At 56.6% G+C, this 17,415-nt stretch overlaps 1 protein-coding gene across 1 annotated transcript in view; it reads right to left on the reverse strand.

Annotated features, from left to right (window-relative positions):
- The window catches only part of CHRDL2 (chordin like 2), a 30,503-nt gene that overhangs the window by 4,387 nt on the left and 8,701 nt on the right, over nt 1-17,415 (reverse strand). The window contains exons 3-10 of the mRNA XM_041400143.1: nt 14,529-14,641; nt 12,758-12,851; nt 11,722-11,864; nt 8,839-8,932; nt 8,495-8,550; nt 6,580-6,739; nt 5,466-5,660; nt 1,459-1,647 (exon numbers count right to left, since the gene is read on the reverse strand). Of these exons, the coding sequence (XP_041256077.1) occupies nt 1,459-1,647; nt 5,466-5,660; nt 6,580-6,739; nt 8,495-8,550; nt 8,839-8,932; nt 11,722-11,864; nt 12,758-12,851; nt 14,529-14,641 (1,044 nt within the window). The remainder of the gene's footprint in view (nt 1-1,458; nt 1,648-5,465; nt 5,661-6,579; nt 6,740-8,494; nt 8,551-8,838; nt 8,933-11,721; nt 11,865-12,757; nt 12,852-14,528; nt 14,642-17,415) is intronic.

Raw genomic sequence — 17,415 nt, forward strand, 5'->3', positions numbered from 1 at the left:
AGCTGTGCGCCACCAGCCAGCTGGGTAAAACTTTTGGCTGGAGTGGACGCTGGTTTCTCCTCCCAGCTCCTGCTCCGTGGAGGAAACCATCCCGGCCCAGAAATAGATGAGGCCACGTAGGTATCATGGGCCCGTACAAAGGCAGAGGGACGAGGTCCAGGTGTGACTTGCAGGCTCTTTGCTCCACACACGCTGCTCTGTTGGTAGAGTGATGGCCCATGCAGAGGTGGAATCCATATGTGAGTGAGCTCATGCTCTTTCCCAACAACAACACTCCGCTCTGCCAAGCAAAAGAGCCGCGTTGGCCTCGGGGACAAGAGCCTCCCCTGTCCCTGGCTGGCAGGGCTGGGGAGCTCCATGCAGACATGAAGCTGTTGGCCTCGGAAGGTGCCGAGAGGGTTTGGGTGCTGCCCCGTGCCAAGGAGCCAGGGGAGGAAGCGGCGGGGCCGGAGCTGTCCTCAGCCACAAGGTGCCATTGTGAGGGAGGCCCCGCTGAGGAGGGGCAGCACGGGCAGGGGGAGCATGGCAGGGCCAGGATGGACACGGGGTGGCAGCCAGGGCTCCATCCCTGGGACTGGTCTCTCAGGTGCTGCCCAGCCGTGCCCAGTCTCAGCAGCTGGCTGAGGTCTCCCTAGGGAGTGAGGTGAAACATGGACATAGCAGGAGAGCAGGATGGCTGCACGAGTCCAGCAGACACAGAACAAGGGTCACTGCATCCATAGAAGAGGTACAACCAATGTGAAGCACTCAAGTTCTGTGGGTAGAATGTGCCCAGTGGAAACTCAGGAATGGGGCACTGGGATGCTTCCCTGGGCCACAGGGAGACACAGCACAAATATCTACTGGACCAGGTGTCCCCAGACTCCTCCCATCCACAGGAGCAAAGCTGAAGGTGTGGGGAAAGAGCCAGAGATTGGAGCCATTTGACAGCATGTCTGCTGTGCTCTGACTTCCAGAGCACACACCAACAGGAGCATCCAAACCCACCCATCTGGAAAGTGGGCTGGGCACAATTCATCCCCCTTGTGTGCACCTTTGCAGCAGCTTTCAAGCTGTAGGTGGACTGGGGTGTAAAAAAGAGCAAAAGCAAAACCAGGGAGTCACCAGAACAATTCCTTTGTTTGTTTTCCACGTGCATTTGGCATGAGAGCAGGCAGGTTTGGGGGAGCAGCCCCCAGCCCTTGGTTGCCCACGTGCTGTGCCTCCAGAGGGTGTTGCAGCTCATGGTGAGGTTAGTGGGGCCAGAAGTGGTTTCCAGCCCCTGGTCTGCATGGAATGCAGGGAAAGAGTGTGGAATGGGGGAGTCAGAAAAGCCAGCCTGCTGTCAGCAGGTTTTGATTCACCACGCAAGGGGTGGAGCGCCTCGAGAAAAGCCAGAAAAATTGAACAAAGCTTGGAAAGCATCAGGTTTCCACACACACCTCCTGCTCTGCTGGCTGCTTTCACCATGGTGCTCACCTTTAATCAGCTTCCAGTTGTAGATTTCCACCTCTTCTGCCAGCTCCTTCTCGATGGCCATGGTCCTGAGGATCTCCTTGGAGGCCTCGGAGCGCGGCGGCACAAAGGTGTACACCAGGACACGGCTGGGGCCCTTGCCACTGCCACACCGGGGCGTGGCCATTTCATCCGTGGGTTTGACTCTGCTTTCTGAGCAAAAACAGGGACAGAGCTCATTAAAGAGGGGCAGGAAGGACCATCCTCGCAGCCAGGTCATGGAAAAGGCGTCTCGACGGCTTTGGTGCCACGGGGCACAGTCCCATGATCTGAGCCACAGCTCCAGGACCAGCAGCAAAGGACAGGCTGATAAAGGAGCTGTGGACCTCCTCATCCTCATGTTTTTCATTCCCCCTGACCCCAGCAGCCTCTGCCAGCAGGGATGGGGAAGGGGGATTTTGTCCATCCGGATCCCCCATACTCCCTGCAGTGACCTTGCTGCCACCGTGGCCACAAAGCAGGGGCTGGATTCCCCACTCCCCATCTCGCTCCTGCTGGGGAGGAACACCAGGGGAGCAAAGGGATGATCCCACAGCAGGGGAGCCTGGGCTGCCTGGGCAGCTCAGCCCCACAGGTGAGCTCAGCACCAGCCCCAGCCCCCTCCCCACAGGGGTGTCACCACAAGGACATGCACCCTGGGTCCTACGTGAATTTTTCAGCTTTCTTGGTAAAGAAGAGATGCTAATTTTCCCCTCTTTTTTTGTTTTTTTTAATGTATCTGGAGTAATTAAGAATGCCCTGTGGTTTTGGAAGGAGATTTATTGCCTTTGGTTGTGGTCCTTGGAACGCAGAGGAGCCCAGCTCTGCTGAATTTAGCCTTGTTCTCCCAGTCAGTTTGGATGCTGAAGCTTTTCACACTACTCGAAAGAAAGTTTGGCTATAAATAGATGCCTGGGGTTTATTTTAGTAAGACAGTTATTTTAGGCCTGATTCTGCTCTCCCCCAGGCTTTCTGGGGTGGTCCTGAGCTCTCCTTCTCTGAGAGGGAATGGAAATCCCAGTTTAAATGGAAGTGAGGCTTTTCAGCAGCCAGAGGACAGGAGCTCAGCTCTGCAGTTCATGGTGAGGCAGAGGAGGGTGGGCACAGCCCAGCACCCTCACCTGGCCCAGGGAAACCTCTGCCCCAGAGCCTTCACCTCCCCTGCTCCAGGGCATTCCCAGAAGTGTGCAGTTGTTCAAGCTGGAAAAGCCCTTTGAGATCACGATTAAAGCCCCACCTTCACAGCAGGAAAGGAACCCCCGGAATTCAGCGGGAATTTAACAACCAAGGAACTTCACACCCCCACGCATGGGGAGGAGGAGCAGGGACACGGAGGTGTGGGGAACACAGCTCTGCCCACAGCAGTGTTCCCCATCCGCTTCACACCCCCACGCACGCACGGGGAGGAGGAGCAGGGACACAGAGGTGTGGGGAACACAGCTCTGCCCACAGCAGTGTTCCCCATCCACACAACACATGGCAGCAATTCCCGGGGTCGGGAATCAGCATCAGCGTTCCTAAGTTACTGATACAAAGGAGGAAGGCAAGGACAGTCACAGAAAGCACCTGGAAAAAGAAGCTGGGCAAAGCCCCCACGCAGTGAAGGAAAGGGCAAGGATGTAACTTGGCTGAGCAATGTGTGTGTGATCACTGTCTGTGAGAACTGGAAAGCAGGAACACAATCATTCTGGCTGCATCAGGGTGTTTAATTGGAAATAAAATGAAGCCTGAGCAGCAGACAAGAGACCCGAGCAGGGAAAGTTGTGGGATTTAAACCAGAGAGACCCACTAGAGTGGGAATGCAAGACTGGAAGGGTTCTGCTCAGTCATCACATCCCATTCCCACCAGGCACCACATCATAAATCCTGCTCATAAACATATCAAAAACCTTATTAAAACAAGCTGAGCTTCTGCCCTTCACTCTCCTGAGGAGGCCATCCCAGAATCTCTCCACTCAGGGGCTGGAAAACCTTGAAAATCTCAGCTCAAACGACTTTGCAGCCATTCCAAAACGTGTCAGTGCCCTTTGCTTGCTCTCCTGGGTGAGACCACTCCACAGAAGCCCCTGGGAGATGCGGATCAGAGGGGATCATGCAGAACTGCTGCCCCTCCAGCCAGGCTCAGGACACTTTAGCCTTCCTGTGCAAGCAGTGGGTGGTCTCCTGATAAATTCCAGTACAGAGAGCTATCACCCACAAAACGTTCTCCAGTGGGAACAGGAGGAGCTGTCACACCCTGCCACATCTTTGCCAGGTCTGTGGCTTAAGGCAAAGAGCTTTCCAAAGACTAGGGAGCTGAGAGACCCAAAGCACACTGAACAGACAAGGAAAAGAGGTCTTCTCCACCATGGAATCGCAGAATCATTAAATTCAGAAAAGACTTTTGAGATCACCAAGTCCAACTGCTCCCTTAGCGCTGCCAAGGCACCACTGGCCCATGTCCCCAGGTGTCACAGAGCTTTCAGATCTCTCTGGGGATGGGGAGTCACCACTGCCCTGGGCAGCTGTGCCGGGGCTGGACAATCTTTTGGGGAAGAAATTTTCTGTAACATTCAATCCAAACCTCCCCGGGCCCAGCCTAAGGCCGTTCCCTCTCCTCCTGTCCCTGTTCCCTGGAGCACAGCCTGACCCTCCTGGCTGTCCCCTCTTGTCAGGAGTTGTGCAGAGCCACAAAGTCCCCCCTGAGCCTCATTTTCTCCAGGCTGAGCCCCTTCCCAGCTCCTTCAGTCCCTCCTGGGGCTCCAGACCCTTTCCATGTCCCAGCCCCAGCCCAGTTCTACCTGGAGCACCCTAAAACCTGTGTGTTCTACCTCCCCTTCCAGAGATGGGGGGTTCCAATTCCCAGACACTCAGGTACCTTTAGCCTTCCTGTGCAAGCAGTGGGTGGTCTCCTGATAAATTCCAGTACAGAGAGCTATCACCCACAAAACGTTCTCCAGTGGGAACAGGAGGAGCTGTCACACCCTGCCACATCTTTGCCAGGTCTGTGGCTTAAGGCAAAGAGCTTTCCAAAGACTAGGGAGCTGAGAGACCCAAAGCACACTGAACAGACAAGGAAAAGAGGTCTTCTCCACCATGGAATCGCAGAATCATTAAATTCAGAAAAGACTTTTGAGATCACCAAGTCCAACTGCTCCCTTAGCGCTGCCAAGGCACCACTGGCCCATGTCCCCAGGTGTCACAGAGCTTTCAGATCTCTCTGGGGATGGGGAGTCACCACTGCCCTGGGCAGCTGTGCCGGGGCTGGACAATCTTTTGGGGAAGAAATTTTCTGTAACATTCAATCCAAACCTCCCCGGGCCCAGCCTAAGGCCGTTCCCTCTCCTCCTGTCCCTGTTCCCTGGAGCACAGCCTGACCCTCCTGGCTGTCCCCTCTTGTCAGGAGTTGTGCAGAGCCACAAAGTCCCCCCTGAGCCTCATTTTCTCCAGGCTGAGCCCCTTCCCAGCTCCTTCAGTCCCTCCTGGGGCTCCAGACCCTTTCCATGTCCCAGCCCCAGCCCAGTTCTACCTGGAGCACCCTAAAACCTGTGTGTTCTACCTCCCCTTCCAGAGATGGGGGGTTCCAATTCCCACAGACCCTGAGCACCACAGACAGCCCCTCTCCTGGGAAGTGTCCTCGCTCCTCCCTTCACACCTGCACCTCAGCTGGCACAATTGAACCCTCTGGTTTTTGTGCCACCTGGGGGTTTGGAGAACAGGCTGTGTGTGCTCTCCCCTGAAAGCGCCTTCCACCCGGGAGGGATCTGCCTCAAGTGTGTTTCTCCAGACCTCATCCTCCCAACAGATGGAACCTTGTGGGGGTCTTGGGGATCTTCCTTACCTTGGCAAAGTCCTCCAAGACTAGCCAACCCTTCCAACCCTGCTGAACCTGTCTGGTGTGAATTCTAGCCACCAGCAACCTGAATCCCTACAGGTCCGTCAGCCTGAGGCTTTAAACCAAGGTTGGGGAAGGAACTGGGAGGCAGCTGCAGGAGCAGGCAGGATCTACCTACCTGGACATACTTTACAGCACTTCCCATCTACTTTCTCTGGATATTCACACGGGTACTCCTTGGGGCAGGTGACCTTCTGGCAGTCCTGGACGCCGTCCCTGCAGGTGCAGAGGATGCAGGGCAGGAGGCCGTAGAGCCGGAAAACGGGGTGCCACACTTCCCCGTGGGAGTAGGTCTTCCCATTGTACACACAAGCTGCAGGAGAGACAGAAGAGAGCTGCCTGTGGAAATAAATCCTCAACTTGGTCAGCCCAAGGCTCAGTGGCGGCACGGCCTTCCAGCAGCTGGGACATGGCTGGTGCTGCTGTGTGGAGGAGCCAGGCCCTCTGGCAGCAGCGGGACACCACGGAAAGCGGGATGGGACCAGCAGGTGCCCCAGGGACCCAGCAGGTGCCCCCCAGCAGGTGCCATGGGACAGAGGGAGCAGGAGATGGCTCTGCTGGGTGTGCCCGCCCTGGTGGGACAGGGGCAGTGAGCCGGAGCTCACCTGGCTCCCAGCCTCGGGAAGGGCAGGGTCCCTGCGAGGCTGTGGCAGGAATGAAGCACAGTGAAGAGTGCCACCTGCTGACTCCTCCACGGAAATTTCTGGAGGCCCCAGAATTTCCTCCAGGCCTTCATCTCCAAGGCCTGGAAAGAGCCCTTCCAAAGGCACAATGGTGGGAGAGTGGCCAAGAGGAGAAAGGAGCTGCTGTTCCCCACTTTGGATCAAGGGACTTGCTCCTCATCTCACTTTCCTACTTTATCCTCCAGGAGGAACACCTGGGGCAGCTCTGGGTCAGACCAGCCCTTGCACAAGGAGAAATATCCTGTCTTTCTGTGCCACTGTCCTGGAAGGTCCATGTGGAGTCTTCCAGCTGAGCTCCCTCCTTCCCAAATCCCAGATCTCCAAAACATTCCAAGGACCAGTCTTCTTCCAAGCCATTTTGGAGAGTGGTAGGTTGGTGCAGTCAGGAGACTGTGGGCATGAGGACTGAGACATCTGCTTGAGGCTGGCTCTGGAGGAGTGGGGAAAAGGACTTGCTGGTGGAAACCTGCCGCTGAATCAGACTCCCTGAAGAATTCCAGGCTCTGGAGAAGCCACTTTAAGTCACTGCCTGGCCCCTCCATCCCTTACCTTTCTTGTGCTTCTCTTTCAAGACGATCTTCACAGTGGTGCCACCTGTTCCCTTGGGTTTGAAGTTTCTGGGAATTAACTCCAGGGAAGAACTGAGAACTGTGGACACGGTTGGCTTCCTCCCCACCACCTCTCCCAAGCACTGGTCCTGTGAGTGTCTCTGTGAGCAGCCAGAGAAAAGAGGGGATTCAGACTCCGGCAGTTGAGTTGTTCTCATTCCAAAGCATGCTGGAAAAAGCCACGCAGTGTCCTGCACACCTTCCCTCAGGAGTGGAAGGGGCAGAGACCACAGGGGAAAGCAATGGCCCACAGGCCGTATAAATCACAGAAATATTAGGGCTGGAAAATTCCTCTGAGATCATGGAGCCCGACCATTCCCACAGCACTGCCAAGGCCACCACTGAGCCATGTCCCCAAGTGCCACATCCACACAGCTTTAAATCCCTCAGGGGATGGGGATGCCAGGCAGCTGTGCCAGGGCTGGACAACGGAAAGAAACTTCCCGAATATTCCCCCTGAGCCTGCCCTGGCCCAGCCTGAGGCCGTTCCCTCTCCTCCTGTCCCTGTTCCCTGGAGCACAGCCCAACCCCTCCTGTCAGGAGCTGTGCAGAGCCACAAGGGACCCCTCAGCCTCCTTGTGTCCAGGCGGAGCCCCTTCCCATCTCCCTCAGCCCCTCCTGGGGCTCCAGCCCCTTCCCCATCTTGCTGCTGCCACCACCCAAGGGAGGCTGAGCAGTTGGTGCCAGTGTCCCACTCTGGTGTCCTCCTCAGGTGGGTCACCCTCACTGGGGCAGTGCCTTTCCCTGCCCAAGCTCAGCCCAATGCCCTCAGAGAAGCGTGTGAGGTCCTGCATCCCTAAAACACACAGGGAAATGGGCTGGTCTTTCCCAGGTGGGGAAATGAGGGCTGGCATCTGTGTGGCTCAGAGAGGATCAGAAAGGTGAGGATGGGCCGTGTGCTGCCCTCTCACCTGGCAGGCACCAGGGCAGTCAGAGTGGGGCTGCCAGCCAGCAGGACTGAGACGCCAGGAACATCCCAGGAACATCCCAGGCTTCCAAGAGCAGAGTGCTGGGACAAGACACGCAGCACAAAGGATCCCCTTGTGCCTGTTTTGGAGGTTTTATAGGTGGCGGAGCAGTATGGAAAAGGGCAGAGCCAGGAGCTAAGTGACCTAATCCCACAGACCTGGCATGGGCAGCCCAGCTCCGAAATGTGGCCATGAAGGAACCCTCGGAGCCAAGGAGTCACTTTTTCCCTGCTGGGGCTGCTGATACAAACAGCCTGGGGAAGGCAGAGTGGTGGCCACCCAGCACTGCCCTCCTGGTGGGACACCTGGATGCCAAGGGGAGAGGAGACACCTTCTCCTGAAGGAAAAACCCTCCCAAGAGAGGTTTGGGCACCTGGCTCTACGGGCAAGGGTCAGGCCTGGCTGCTGGTCACCTCTGGGGCTGTTCTGACAATGTCCTTGGGCTGCTTAATCTGCCAGACACTGGCCCACCAGGAGGAGTGTCCCATATATCCAGTTCCTTCAGGTCTTTTGCTCTTCCAAAGATGCCACAGAGTCATGGAACTGGAATCATTTAGGTTGGGAGAATTCTCTAAGGTCATTGAGTGCAAGCCTTCATCTGACTCTGCCAGTCCACCACCAAGCCATGTCTCCAAGGAGCTGCCCAGGGAGAGCAGAGGACTCTTTCCCTCGTGGCCTGAGCTCTCACCTAGGCTGAATTCCCAGCTAGAATCTATTCCATGGCATGTTCACCTGCAAATCAGGTGCCCATGGTTCTGCTGTGCAAGGATCTGGGTGTCCTCCTAGAGCTGCTGGGAATGATCTCAGTGTGCAGGGGCATTCTGTGAGCTGTTCAGGGAGCTGTGCTAGAGGCAAGAGGCGGAGTTTTAAAATGCAAAAGTCACGTACAACACCTCTGTTTAACTGCAGGGGCTCCTCTTCCGTGGACTTCTCCAAGGAACCATCTGCAAGGGAAAAATATTGTCCTGGAAGATGCTGTGGGGCTGAAAGCAGCTCTCCCCCACATGCTGGCCTGCCTGTGAGCCTGGAGAGACAGGAGCTTTGCACATGCAATTAATTTTATCCAAGGAAAACCCAAGCCCTCAGCTTGTGCTTCCCGGTGCAACCAAGAGATAACAAGCAGCCTGATTTACAGCCCAGGCTTCCAAAATCCTGCAAAGTGGCTTGAGATGGCTCCTGTTGCCAGGTGGCAGCCAGTGGAGTGTCCCAGCCCTCATTCCCAGCCCCGTTACCTTTGCAGACCTGGCAGCAGGAATCTGGCACGCTGAAGGGAGAGGAGCAGAGCAGCTCAGGGCAGGTCACCAAGCCACAGTAAATCTGGCCTTCCTGGAGGGCAGGAGGGAAAAAACACTTTGTCACCCTTATAAAGAGCTGTATGTCCCCCACAAAGGTCCCTTCTGACCCAAACCGTCCCAGGATTTTATGAGTCCATGACCAAAAGCCCCCTGGTAGTCCATCTTGCAATGCCACCAGTCATCCAGCACCTGCTGGCAGCTGGAGTCTGTCCCTGCTGCACTGTCTGTCCGTCCTGCAGGGCTGTGTCCTGTCCTGGCACGGCTGCTCCGTGGACAGCACACTGCTCTTCCCCAAAAAGGGCAGGCAGTGCCTCCCTCCCAGGCACCATTAGAGCTGCCAGGCCTTTCACAGCTGCCTCACACCTCTCAGCCCTGCAGAACAGCCCCCAGGAGGATTTTCCCTGGCATCTGCCAGGAAAAGCACCCGGAGGAGACGGGTGGAAGTGGGAAGCATGACTCTGAGCCCAGGTTCAGGTCCACACTGAAGCTCTGCCCTCCCTCTCCCTTGGTTAATTCCACAACACCAGAGCCAAGCACACAGAGGTGCAGGGATAGACCTAAGTGGATCGTTTGGAAAATCTCATTGCTGCAGGTGATTCAAGCTGAAAACCACGGGTCGAGGCCAGCCTTGGCCTTGTGCATCCCAGTGCCACCTCAGTCAGTGGACTTGCACCAGTTTGTGGCAGGAATGAGTTTTTGCTGCTTTGCCAAAGGGTAAAGAAGATGTTCAGCAGCCAGACCTCGACAGCAAGGTCGCCTTCTCCATGCAGCAATTTTCTCTGAGGTATCCACAAGCTCCCAGTCAAGCAAGACCAAGAGGTCAGCCAAGGATATCCTTAGGAAACCAAACCACAGCTGCCTCTTTCCCATCAGGAAGCTAAACTGCTCTGTGAGGACCATGAAGAGGATGAGGGCAGTTTGGGGGGTGACAGGATCTGGCAGGTCCCATGTACCAAACCCTGCTCTGCACGCAGGGAATGCACAGCTGCCTGTCCCTTCCTTCTGCTCCTGCCCAGCAGTGACCTGCCCCAGGCAGGGAAGAGCCAGTGCCCTGAAAAGCAGGATTTATCCCAGAGGCTCTGGTCTCGGGGCAGTTTTCAGAGAGGGTTAGCCCAGCTGTTCACGCAGCTGTTGTAGCAGCTGACAACATCAGACACAGCCCGGCGAGATCCCCCAGTGAAGGCTCCACAGCCAGCCCTTTATTTTCCCCTTTGTATCCGAGGCATTACCCTGGCAAATACACAGAGCCCGAGAGACAGCCGGGAGGGACGAGAGCCTGCGGGCTCCTGGGGACAGTGGCACCTGCAGCTGGATTGGAGGGCTCCTTCCCACCACCAGCTGGGGTCCCTGGCAGAGGAACCAGCCTCCTCAAAGGCTGCATAATTCCCACACGTCAGTCATTCCTCTTGCCACCCAGCTCTGAGCTGAGCAGAGGCTCAGAACAGCTATTCCAGCACCACAGATAGCTGCTGGGCAGGTGTCCAGCACCACCTGATGTGTGATGACAGAGGGAGGTGCTTTTGGGGCTCTTTTGCCCCTTCTTTATCTCCTGGCCTGACTCCTGCCCCCCTTTGCTGCAGGAGAGCGCAGGGGGCTGTAGCCGAGCAGTGAGGAGGGCTGGTCCAGCCCTGCGGGGCTGTGAGCAGTGATGGGAGGGCTGGTCCAGCCCTGCGGGCTGTGGGCAGGGATGGGAGGGCTGGTCCAGCCCTGCGGGCTGTGGGCAGGGATGGGAGGGCTGGTCCAGCCCTGCGGGCTGTGGGCAGGGATGGGAGGGCTGGTCCAGCCCTGCGGGCTGTGGGCAGGGATGGGAGGGCTGGTCCAGCCCTGCGGGCTGTGGGCAGGGATGGGAGGGCTGGTCCAGCCCTGCGGGCTGTGGGCAGGGATGGGAGGGCTGGTCCAGCCCTGCGGGCTGTGGGCAGGGATGGGAGGGCTGGTCCAGCCCTGCGGGCTGTGGGCAGGGATGGGAGGGCTGGTCCAGCCCTGCGGGCTGTGGGCAGGGATGGGAGGGCTGGTCCAGCCCTGCGGGCTGTGGGCAGGGATGGGAGGGCTGGTCCAGCCCTGCGGGCTGTGGGCAGGGATGGGAGGGCTGGTCCAGCCCTGCGGGCTGTGGGCAGGGATGGGAGGGCTGGTCCAGCCCTGCGGGCTGTGGGCAGGGATGGGAGGGCTGGTCCAGCCCTGCGGGCTGTGGGCAGGGATGGGAGGGCTGGTCCAGCCCTGCGGGCTGTGGGCAGGGATGGGAGGGCTGGTCCAGCCCTGCGGGCTGTGGGCAGGGATGGGAGGGCTGGTCCAGCCCTGCGGGCTGTGGGCAGGGATGGGAGGGCTGGTCCAGCCCTGCGGGCTGTGGGCAGGGATGGGAGGGCTGGTCCAGCCCTGCGGGCTGTGGGCAGGGATGGGAGGGCTGGTCCAGCCCTGCGGGCTGTGGGCAGGGATGGGAGGGCTGGTCCAGCCCTGCGGGCTGTGGGCAGGGATGGGAGGGCTGGTCCAGCCCTGCGGGCTGTGGGCAGGGATGGGAGGGCTGGTCCAGCCCTGCGGGCTGTGGGCAGGGATGGGAGGGCTGGTCCAGCCCTGCGGGCTGTGGGCAGGGATGGGAGGGCTGGTCCAGCCCTGCGGGCTGTGGGCAGGGATGGGAGGGCTGGTCCAGCCCTGCGGGCTGTGGGCAGGGATGGGAGGGCTGGTCCAGCCCTGCGGGCTGTGGGCAGGGATGGGAGGGCTGGTCCAGCCCTGCGGGCTGTGGGCAGGGATGGGAGGGCTGGTCCAGCCCTGCCCGGCTGTGAGCAGTGATGGGAGGCCCGGCCCGGCCCGGCCCGGCGCGGTGCTTACGGAGCAGCTGCACTGCACACACTGGTTGGGCTGGCGGCCCGGGAAGAGCTCGCTGCCGCTGAACATCTCTCCCTGCTGGAACGTGGTCCCGTTGTACCGGCACGACCTGGCGGGGGCTCGGAGCCCGGACGGGGAAGGGGGCTCTGCAAAAGGGGAGAGAAAGGAGGGGGTCAGAGCCAGCCCCGTGGCCCACCAGCCCACCCCAAGGGACCCTTCGCGCCCCAGGGCCCTCCGAAGTGCCGGCAGCTGCGTGGCTCTCAGCAATGAGGGCTCCAAAAGCTTTTGGAGGATGGGGCTGCCCTGACTGCCCTGAGCTCAGCACACAGGGAAAAAACAGAGGGAAAGCCTGGAAGCCTGACCTCACTGATTTCCTAACGAAATTCTTGGGTTTTTCCCTCCCCTGGCTGTAACGATCGCCAGATTCAGATGGAGGCAGGTAAAAAAGGCTTGTCTCATGGGTAATTAGCAGAAAATGAAAATTAATGAGGTTTTGCCCTATCTTTTTTTCCTAATTTCTCAAATCACTGATGATTTCCGACTAGCTCTGCCAGCACTCCGGTAGGGAAAGTTTTGGGACTAAATCTTGAGGTAATCTGTGGGGGTGAAAATGAACATATTGAGGTAAAATGAGGCAATCAGTAGTGGTAAGGTAGGAAAAGTTTTGGGGCTAAAACTTGAGATAGTTTCCAGTGCATAGAAGGAAGTCGTTAAAAAACTATAATTTTTTTTCCTAAAATTTTTTTTCTATTTTTTTTTTTTTTAATCCAAGACACTTAGCTGGCAAATGATCAGAACAAATTGCCAGCTTCTGTTTTGCCCCAGAAGTGTGAACTGACATTTTGCCCCTACAAAGCTCTTGGCATGGCGGGGGAGAAGGTGGTCTGGCAGAGAGCCCTTTTCCATCAAAATGAGATTTTTGGAGGGAAAAAGCAGCCGGGGCTCGGCGAGCGGGGCCAGGCCCAGCAGGGCTGCCCTGCCGCGGGTGGCAGCAGTGGAGGCACCCCGGCCACCGCGGCCCCGAGGAGCGCGCACCCACCGGGACACCGCGGGCAGCACTGCTGGGGCTCGGTGACGGGGCTGGCGCACGGCAGGGCCGGGCACTGGATCCGGGAGCAGCGGATGTTGGTGTTCTGCGGAGAGAGAGGGAACACTCAGCTCAGGATCAGCCCTGCCGGAGGAGGAACACGCCATCACAACAGACCGTGCAGGCTGCAGCTCACCAGGGATGGCTCCAGCCCTGGCTCCAGCCCAGCCTGCCTCTCATCAGCAAAGGCCACCCATCTGTCACCCCAGAGCAGCCCTCAGCCACCTCCAGCCACAGCCAGCAGGGCTACAGGGGCAGAACCTGGAATCACAGAGTGATTCAGCTGTGAAGGAACCTTTAAGGTCTTGTTCCACCTCCTGCTATGGCCAGGGACACCTTCCACTACCCCAGTGTTCTCTTCACTGTCCCAGTGTTCTCTTCACAATCCCAGTGTTCTCTTCACTATCCCAGGGTTCTCTTCACTGTCCCAGCCTTCTCTTCACTATCCCAGTGTTCTCCTCACTATCCCAGTGTTCTCTTCACTCTCCCAATGTTCTCTTCACTGTCCCAGTGTTCTCTTCACAATCCCAGCCTTCTCTTCACTATCCCAGGGTTCTCTTCACTGTCCCAGCCTTCTCTTCACTATCCCAGTGTTCTCCTCACTATCCCAGTGTTCTCCTCACTATCCCAGTGTTCTCTTCACTATCCCAGTGTTCTCTTCACTATCCCAGTGTTCTCTTCACTATCCCAGTGTTCTCTTCACTCTCCCAGCCTTCTCTTCACTGTCCCAGTGTTCTCTTCACTATCCCAGTGTTCTCTTCACTATCCCAGCCTTCTCTTCACTCTCCCAGCCTTCTCTTCACTATCCCAGCCTTCTCTTCACTATCCCGGCCTTCTCTTCACTCTCCCAGCCTTCTCTTCACTGTCCCAGTGTTCTGGCCTCGAACACTGCCAGGGATCCAGGGGCATATCCCAATGTTCTCTTCACTATCCCAGCCTTCTCTTCACTATCCCAGTGTTCTCTTCACTATCCCAGTGTTCTCTTCACTGTCCCAATGTTCTCTTCACTGTCCCAATGTTCTCTTCACTGTCCCAATGTTCTCTTCACTATCCCAGTGTTCTCTTCACTATCCCAGCCTTCTCTTCACTGTCCCAGTGTTCTCTTCACTGTCCCAGTGTTCTCTTCACTATCCCAGCCTTCTCTTCACTCTCCCAGCCTTCTCTTCACTGTCCCAGTGTTCTGGCCTCGAACACTGCCAGGGATCCAGGGGCAGCCACAGCTTCTCTGGGCACCCTGTGCCAGGGCCAGCCCACCCTCACAGGGAAGGATTTCTTGTGAACATATTAATCTAAATCTCCTCTCTTCTGGTTTAGACCCCTTCCCTTGTCCCATCGTTATCTGCCTGCATGGGAGGCAGACAGTGATATAGCTCCTCTGCTCAGATGAGGCAGAGAGACCCATCTGCTTCAAAGCTGCTGAGCGAAGCCCCCGCGCAGCAACAGCAGAATTAGCATCATTAGCATTAACATTAGTATTAGCATTAGCAGCAGCATTAGCAGCAGAATTAGCAGCATTAGCAGCATTAGCAGCAACATTATTATTATTATTACTAGTAGTAGTAGTACTAGCAGCAGCAGCAGCATGAGCAGCAGCTTTAGCAGGATTAGCAGCAGCATTAGCGGCAGCATTATGAGCAGCAGCATTAGCATTAGCATTAACAGCATTATCGTTGTCATTCGCGGCAGGAGCAGGTCCCTGGCAGCCCAGCCAGCCCGGACGTGCCTCGGAGCAGCTGCAGCGGATGCAGTACATCAGCCCCTGCGGCTCCAGGTACGGGTGCCAGCTCTCCCCCGGGCTGTACTTCTTGCCGTTGAAGTCGCAGAACGCCTCCGGCCCTGCAAGTCAACCAGGAGAAGCCAGGTGAGAAAAGGGGCTGGTTCCTGGGAGAGCTCTCTGTGAGAGAGCAAGGACAGCCTTCTCCTTGTTCCCACATCCCACCCACCAAACTCAGATTTTGTCCCCCCCCAGTTTTACTTCTTTTTGCATGCATTTTTTACACTGGGGCCCCGCTGACCCAAGTGGCAACGCCTCTGAGCAAACTGGATTCCCTTTGCAAGAAAGGGACAGAATGGGTGGTTTGAGGCAGAAAATAGAGTTTTCACTCTGAAACAGAAATGCTCACTGGAAGATGGAGAGGTGATGGATGTTTCAGGATGGAGTTTCCCCCATTGAGATCAGGATGGTTGGGAGTGATGACAGAGAGGGAAGACTCTGAATTTAGGGGACATTTTCACTGTTACCCAAAGAAAAAAAAAGAAAAAGAAGAAAGAGAGGGGGAAAAACCAAACAAAAAAAAATTATGGGTGAAAACACATTCTGGGGAAAAACCTTTTTCTCCCCCTCAGAGTTTCAGCTCATCTCTTGAGGATCCCTGGACAAGCAGGACTGTTGTTTGTGCCATCCCACCGGGTCCCAGCCCTTTGGCTTCCCCTGGCTTGATGCAGCCCTGGTGACTGCAGAGAGCCCCAAACCCTGCAGGAACCTGGATCCTACAGCAGCCAGGGTGCTGCTGCCACTGTCCCCTGGCGTGTGCCGAGCCCGGGGCAGGCAGAGGGTCACCCCAGACCCAAGGCCTTTGTGAGCACACCCCTGTCTGAGGGTGACTCTCTGCTTTACGTGCTCCCAGCCCCGCTGACAGCTGGAGGGGATTTTAAAGGTTATGTCATTGAGGGAATTCGAGGTAGTTTGGGCGATTGCTCGGAGGCAGTGGAGACATTTACAGCTCCTGGAGCATTTATGGGTCTTTTAAAACCTTGCAGCACCCTGGGGAGGCAGGAGAGGGGAAGGGCTGTTTTCCAAGGCACGATGCCCACCACGGACCCAGGTGAGCCAGCGGGTGCTGACCCTGCCAGGCTCTTGGGAGGGCTCCTTAATGAATAGCAGAGGGTGCCCAGAATTATCTCAGTGGTGTTCACCACCCCCAGAGCCATCCCACGCTCCACTCCATCCCCTGGGACACAGCAGTGGGCCCAGCTGGTGCTGTTCCACCTTGCCAAAGTTGGAGATGCCACCTGCTTAATGGATTTCTCCAATCAACCAGAAAAAATTCACCCAAATTTGCTGGGGTGGGCTGCAGTTCCTCCTCAGGTGATGCCCTTCCACAGCCAGACCCTTTGGCCAGCACAAAAGGCAGCCCTGTGCGTCCACAAAGGTCTTCATAGGTCTCTTCCAACTCAAGCCAGCAGGTCTGAGCCTCTCTTGGGTGTCTTTATGCACTTGGTTCCCCAAGCTGCACCTTCACAAGTGGTGACCAGAGCTGTCCAGAGCGCCTGGCCCAGGCACAGCAGATGTGGGGGTTTGCAGTGGCTTTGGGGGTTACCAGAGGGACTGGCAGAGGTGTTTTCCTTCCTTTTCCCTGAAAAGGCCTTCACACTGTCCCCATAGCCCTTGAGAGTCAGCAGCTGCCTGCTCCTGGCCACACAGGTCACAGCAAACCACACAGAACTGGTGAGCACGTGGCTTGAATACGAGGAAACCCAGAGTGGGGAGGAAAAAACCTCCACTAAACTAAAAAAAAAACCAAACAAAAAACCCCCAAAATGACAAAACATAAACAAAACAAAAAATCACAGTTGTGCAAAAGGGTGAGAGAATGACTTCATCTCTCCCTGCTTGCAGCATCCCCATGAATTATGCTGAGGGTGAAGAAATCGAGTTGCCTTGGTGTGACGCTCAGCTCCCGGCTCCCATGCCAGTTGGCTGCTTCCTTCAAACATTTAATCACAAGTGGAGCCCTGGTTTGGGTCCAGCCCTCGAAAGCAGCCTGATTCATGTCTGCAAAGGGCCTGCTGGTAAAATTAAAGCTGACTGGCGGTGCTGGGCAGCAGCAGACACTTGTTGGCACCTCAGCAGTGCTGTGTTTCTGGCAAGTGGCGCCAGCGTGCTTGGGCAAGAGCAAGATGGGGATGGATGGATGGATGGATGGATGGATGGATGGATGGATGGATGGATGGATGAGGCTTAAAAGCTAGAGGCTCTGGACCATTTTTTCCCATGCCAGGCTAATAATTTCACCTTCAGAGGTCAAACTTTGAACATCATCCATCATCACTTGGATGGAATGAAAAGCCATTTGTGGCAGTGGATGTCTCCCGTGCTGATCAGCAAGGTGATCTCACTTACGGCACCTTCGGCAGCAGCACGCTCAGAAAAGTGATGTGGGTTTACATCTCCCTGGACCCAGAGCAGGTCAGGAAGCTGTGGGATGGCCCCTTGTTGGTGGCTGAAGCTGTTGAGGTGCATCCTAAGGAGCCATTCCCTCCTCGTGGTGTGAGAGGTGCAGCCAGGGGGGGTTTCTCCACGCCATTCAGTTTGTCACCGTGGGCTGGTGTCTCTGAAGCACCTTGTGAAGATGCTGCTCAGAGCTTCAGAACAGCCTCTGGTGAGGTTTCAAATTCCTGGAAGCTGGCAAGCTTCCACAATACCTATCCTAAATCTTTAATGTCCTTTCCAAGCCACGTGGGGTTCTGTGATTCTGTCTCTGGGAGCTCTGAGCAGTTTGATGGCTCAACAAGAGCTTGTGGGGCCTTGCTCATCTCCCTCACTGCTCTTCTCCCGTTCCATCCCGCGGCTGAGGGGGGAAGGGTGGTCCTGCAGCCCCAGATGGCAC

This window comes from Onychostruthus taczanowskii, unplaced genomic scaffold, assembly GCF_017590055.1.
Source record: "Onychostruthus taczanowskii isolate IOZ18803 unplaced genomic scaffold, ASM1759005v1 scaffold172, whole genome shotgun sequence".
NCBI lineage: Eukaryota > Metazoa > Chordata > Aves > Passeriformes > Passeridae > Onychostruthus > Onychostruthus taczanowskii.